The 6,648-nt window shown below is 25.8% G+C and overlaps 1 protein-coding gene across 1 annotated transcript; it reads right to left on the bottom strand.

The window, feature by feature from the left end:
* Positions 1-767: 767 nt before the first annotated feature.
* On the bottom strand, positions 768-2,616 carry LOC130948995 (putative ETHYLENE INSENSITIVE 3-like 4 protein). Its single transcript, XM_057877839.1, has 3 exons — positions 2,292-2,616; positions 1,505-2,089; positions 768-1,402 (listed from the first exon to the last, which is right to left on the bottom strand). Exons 1-3 carry the CDS (start codon positions 2,614-2,616, stop codon positions 768-770), a joined length of 1,545 nt encoding a protein of 514 aa, XP_057733822.1.
* Positions 2,617-6,648: the final 4,032 nt, after the last annotated feature.

The raw sequence follows: 6,648 nt of genomic DNA, 5'->3' as shown, positions 1-6,648 counted from the left end.
TAATAGATATTATATAATTATGAAAAAAAATAATAAATGAATTTATAATTACTGTTAAATAAAAATATAATTAATTTAAGAATGAGTGAGCTTATAATTAAAATTAAAATAAATTAAGTAAAACTAAATTATTTGCTGAAAGATACCAATATATATTTTAATTTACATATATACTAATAACAAGCAAGTTAGCCTAGTAATTGTGGCTACTGTGTATTTTCTTGAGGGAGGGGGTTCGAACTCCATACTGATCTTTACCAAGCACATATAATAATTAATGATCAACACATGCATATAAATCATATCCATAATAAGATAACATTTTATTTAAAAATACCAATATTACATATAACAGGAACATTTTTTGATATCTCACATCATGTAATTAATCAATCTAATCAGAATCATATGTGAGCAAATTGTGTATGATAATGTGATATTAGAGAAGAAAACAATAACAAATTGTTTTATTTAATCATCTACTAACCTTAAAGTACTTCAAAGCACATATAATAATTAATGATCAACACATGCATACAAATCATATCCATAATAAAATAACATTTTATTTAAAAATAACAATATTACATATAACAGGAATATTTTTTGGATACTATAACTATAGATAGCTCACATCAGGTAATTAATCAATCTAATCAGAATTATATGTGAGTAAATTGTGTATGATAATGTGATATTAGAGAAGACTAATAATTAATTAATAATACATAAAAACTACAATATTCTTAAACATATAAAATTAATTATTAAATATTGTTGCTCTTAAACGAAGTAGTAGTATAGTCCCAAAGTGATGAAGTTGTTGCTTCCTGGCCAAGGCCGTCATGTGGAGAAATATAATCATGCTTTATTAATGGTGGATTATTATTCTGATGAGTGGAATCCATCACACTATTTGCTTTAACCATCTCCAATGCCGCAAGCAACTCATAATCTTCAATGTCATTCAGCCACAGTCCTAAATTGTCCTCACCAAAAGCTCCACCCGCAATCTCTTTCATTCCATTCATAATATCAATATCACCAAAATCAGTGTCACCAAAATTATTATTATTGTTATTGTTGTTGTTGGCTTTAGCTACCTCCATGTTCATCCAATCTCCAACACTTGTCATCCTCTCCTCACTCGACAGATAATCATGGAAAGCCTTCCAATTCTCATTGTTGCTGTTACTTCTCTGATGATCGAGAGTGGTACCGCCAAAAGCGCACATCGAGTCCAACCTTGAATTCTTGTCTCTAAATCCCATAGACAAATCGCTTTGCGGACAATCTAGGTTCTGACATGTATATAATAATTTGTCCACAAAATTATTATCGTTATTGTTGTTGTTACCATTATTATTATTATTATCAAAATCACACTTTCTTTTTTCACTGCCTCCGGTGCTGCTATTGCCGCTACTGCCAAACAAAACATGATCAACAGAATTATTAATAGAGTTTATTGGAGATGACTCAAAGACTTCAATTTCTCCCTCACCGTCTTCCTTATTATTCTCCTGGTCGCTGGACGAAGAAGGGAAAATCTTAAGACACTTGTTGGTAAGTCTCAACAAAGCTTCTTCTTTGTTCACAACTTTGGACCAAGTAGCACTATCTTTGGCAGTCATCTTATCTTGCAAGGTCTTTGATTGAGTCACAAGCCTTCTCAATTTCTTCAGGTCAGGGGACATGTGCTTTATAATTGAAGCCAAAACCGAAACCTTCCATGTCTTCTTCAAATCATGGGGTTTCTTATACGGTGGTGGCCCGTGTTCTTGAGCCAAAAGGCCCTGTTCACCCCACCATGCCTCTGACCCATTAGGCCACCACGGTGGGGCCACACCTTTATCCAAAGGATATCTTCTTTGTGGCGGCACACAGTGTTGCATCAGTGATGAAAGAAGAGATCCTAGTGTTTTGTCTTGAAGATCTTGGAGAAGGTGTATACTTGATGACTCATCTGACTCTCCCTTTTCAAGTAAGGGTAAATACTTTGCAATTGCCGTAGGGGCATTTTGGTCAAATCTAATATCTTCTTTCCACCATTCTCGTAGACTATCCGAACTTCCAGTAACTGGGTTACCTATAAATTATAATTAAAATATTTTAATATCAAAGTGAAGACTGAAGTATGACATAAATAAAATAGTTTTTAATAAAAACATAGAAAAATATTAAAATTATTTTTGTATTAATTGTTAAATAAAAATTCAAATATAATTAACTTCATAATTAAAAATTTTAGATAATTTAATAGTTAATTATGCTTATTTTAATTTCTATACCTTTTTCAGGGACGATGCCATAGACGAATCCACGAGCTTTGCAAACCTCCATGATCTTGACCATGTATTTGAGGACAGAGTCTTGTGCCCTAGACATCTTCTTTTTCCTGGACGCTTCTTGTTTGGCTTCTCTGTTCTCAGATTCGTCCATGTTAAGTTTCTTCTTCATCTTTTGGAGAAGGATACGGTCTTTACATATGCGCTTCTTCAGATCCTCATAGTCTATCATTTCATCTTCTGCTGTCAAGGTTACATCAATTTCCTCGTCTTCTGTATCGGACAATTGAACATAGGGAGGATCTATTTCTTCTTGGATCAGCACCATGATGATTTTTTTTTATAAAAGAAGTCAAGTGAATTGTGAAAAATATATGTATAGAAGAATAGATAAGAGTAATTGATATTATGTTGCTAGAACTCGTGAAAGTTATGTGCGTATATATAGATATCCACGAAGGTTGTAGAATGGCGGTGTTAGAAGGAACTAACGTCAGCAAAATAATCTTAGCTTAGTGGAATTGTATTTAAGTAAATAATTCATAAGAGTGATGGGACAAAGTAGGCATTACTGAGTTGAAATTCGTATAATGTTTATACTTCTTGAAAAGGCTGGTAAATGTGCAATTAACCTGAGAAAATTAAAGGTTGTTTGAGCGAGATAATGAAGATGAGACGGTTCTATTTGCATGCACAGTTGGTAACAATATTGGGTCATTAGAATTATAATTCCTACCGCCACTAATTTTTGAAAAAAAAATTACACCATTTGTAGGCTGTTGTGTGTTTTTTTTTTTTTTTATCATCATCTTCATCATTCTCATTGTCATTACCTTCCCTTTTTTGTTTGATTTATTTTTCTTTGGTTTTTCTCTTCTTCTTAGTTAAATATTACGAAATTAATTTAACAATAACAAAATATATTATTTAATCGTGAATGACACAAAAAAAATTTTAAAAGACCACAAATTTATAACCTTAACTTATTTAACCAACAAAATATATTTAAATATATTTTAAATTTAAAAAATATATTAAATTATTGTAAATGACATAAGAATGACCAAATTTTATATATATTAGTTTAATACCATACAATTAATTCAATAATAACAAAAACACATCATTTAATTAAAACAACACAGATATTTTTTTATAAAAGACGCAATAAATATTTAAATAAAGAACCATAAATCCAAAATTTTAACTCATTCAACCAACAAAATACATTTAAATGTGTTTTAGAATTGAAAAAACATCAATATCACTTCATTTAGTTTGGAAAGATATCACGGATTAAAAATTTTCTGTGTCAAAATTAAGAAATTTTTGTGTCAATTAAGAAATTTTCTGTGTTACATAAATTGTACACAATTTAAAACTCTCCCTCCTCCTCATTTTCTTCTTCATCGTCATCATCATCTTCTTCTTTTTCTTCTTTATTTTCTCTTTCTCGTTTTACATTCTCATAGTTCATCTTTTTCTATCCTCTTAATAAGAATATGTGTCGATTAAAAAATTTGATACTATTTTTTTAATAAATTATACACAAATTAAAATTCTCCCTTTAGTGTTTTTTCTTGTTCTCACCCTCTTGACATGAATAAAAATAAGAATAAAGAGAAGAAAAAAAAATTGTTGCATTGTTTACCTAGATTTTTTTTTCATTTTATTGGTTTAATATTGATGGTAATTAATTATAGCAGAAGTACATGTTTTGTAGTTAACTTTATGTACTCATACTATAATTAATTATCATCAACATTGTATTAATAAAATAAAAAACAATTACCGCTAGAAGGAGAAGGAGGAGAAATAAAAAAACACAGCAACAACAATAATAGAAGAATAACATGAAAAAAAAAATGCCCGAAAAAAAAAACAAATGGGTAATTCACGTAGAGTTTGAATTTAGTTGACAAAAACGCTTAAATATTTAATGAGACTCTTAAAAATAAAATCAATTTAGTCTTTATAAATATTGTATAAACTTTATTTTATCCTCTAAGATAATTCAAAAATATTACATGTATAGTGAAAATCAATTATGTACTAAATTATTATCGTATATTTATATATATTAATGCATATTATTTTATATATTTTTTAATTAAATAATTAATCATTAAAATAATCAAATTTATGATAATATAATAATCAAATAATAAAACTGTTTTATAATAGCATAATAAAAAAATTATGAATCGTTAAATACGTATTTTTTATACTATGACTAATTTCTTTTATACATATAATATAGTTAAATTTTGTAAATCAGCTAAATTGATTCAATTATTTCATCCATAAAATCAAAATTATAACTATCCAAAGACTGTTATAAAATCTATGTCAAAATTAATAAAATCAGGGATTAACTAATATGTATTTAAGAGCACAAATTAAGATTATCAATTTAATTTCTTTATAAAAAAACTTATAAAATTAAGTTTTTAATATATTTGTTATGTAATTTTTTAAAGTAAAATGTTTAAATTTTTTAATAAGAATAAAAAACCTAGTATATATCTTAAAGACACATATTAGATAAATCTATTAATAACTATTCTTAAATAAAATAACACGTATAATTAATACTTATTCAGTCATGACTATTAAATTAAAGCATTATTAAAAAATTAATAATAATAATAATAATAATAATAATAATAATAATAATAATAATAATAATAATAGTCATATATATTTTTGTCCAATTCTTAAAGTAAGATAGTAAATTAGAGTTGTATATACAGCATAAATCAAATTTCACCATTAATAATACATATTATTTTTAAATTTATTTTAAGAATATAATATAAATTAATAATAAAATCAAACACGTCAAAATAGTGCAGTGGTATTTAAATAAATTTAAACATAAAAAATATTTGTATTTTTTTTATTAATACACAATTTACGAAAATATAAACCAAATAAATATTATTAAATTTCATGTCTAGTATTTAAACATCAATCAAATAGCGCTTTTTATAATTTTGTTGTGTAAAAAAAGACTGACTCCATATAAAAAATGAAAATGATGTGAACAAATTTGTCATTTGTGACTCGTATGCGTACTCTTATACTAATGAGTTTTGCATGATATAACGTGAAACGTGATTAGATTAATTTTGGCGAGTTCGTGCAAATTGATAGATAGACCCCGTACCATATATAATATAATTCAATAAATATAATATTAATATGTATATGACCAATAATTCAATGAAGGGACAAGTTGAATTAGAGAGTGTATGGAAAAGAAAGTTATGTCCATTCTATAGAGAGATGGGTTACTTTCATTGTATCAAAAACGTAAACATAACTTTGAAATAGTGGCTTATGTAATTCAAAATAAATACTCTAGTTGGGTTATAATAATTTTGCTTACCAAAGTCATATGCCGACTTAAGATAGAGATTTAATAATAAAATTCGGTCCATATTAATTAAAATAAATAATTATTTTTAATTATAAAAAATTTGAATGCTGATCAAATTAATTATAAAAAAATTAATATTATATTCATCAAAATAATTTTTATTTGACAAAAATATTTCATTATTAAAATTTTGTCAATTCCGTTAAAAAATACTTACAAATCTATTGTTAAAGTTATAAATCTATTTTATTTGTTAATTTTAACTTTGACAAATCTAAATATTAGCTCTTATATTATCTTGGAGTACTATATCTTAAATTAACTTTTTTAAACAATAATATCTCAATAATAATATTTTAGATATCAATGAATTAAATGATAATTTTTTAATTTTAAAAATTCATTAATCATTTTATTTTAGATTTATAAATTTGTAATAACATAAATTTTGTTAGACTTTGATCTAAAACAAAATATTTAAATTTTTGTTTTTATTAGCTTTGATATTTTAAATATTTTATTTAATTTCAAATGAAAATTTTTTATTATTTATATTTTGAAGTAAAAAATATTAATAATTTATTGAAAAAGTAAAAAATGAGTTGATTTGTACTTTATTTATATTTCAGTTACAATGCTTGCTAAATATAATAGAAAACTTCTTTGATTTCGCAACCTATCTCTACAAAATTAGCTAATAATACCTAATAAGTAATAACGTACACTTTTTAATTTTTACACTTGAAAATGACTGAATCTTTTATTGAAAGATTAAGAAGCCATAGAATTGAGCTTAATTGAAATGGTTTTCATACGAGTACATACAATTGAAATCTCATGAGTAAAATTAGTGCAATCTGAGAGATCACTTTAAGATTTCAGTCAAATTTTTCTTAATAGAATTTTTTTATTTCTTCATTGAATTTGAATTTAAACCCACTGTCAAAAGCTCGGTTTGTGGGTTAAGTCTGGTATGGA

Source organism: Arachis stenosperma, chromosome 9 (assembly GCF_014773155.1).
Source record: "Arachis stenosperma cultivar V10309 chromosome 9, arast.V10309.gnm1.PFL2, whole genome shotgun sequence".
In the NCBI taxonomy this organism is placed as follows: domain Eukaryota; kingdom Viridiplantae; phylum Streptophyta; class Magnoliopsida; order Fabales; family Fabaceae; genus Arachis; species Arachis stenosperma.
This window is presented reverse-complemented; position numbering and strand designations above follow the sequence as displayed.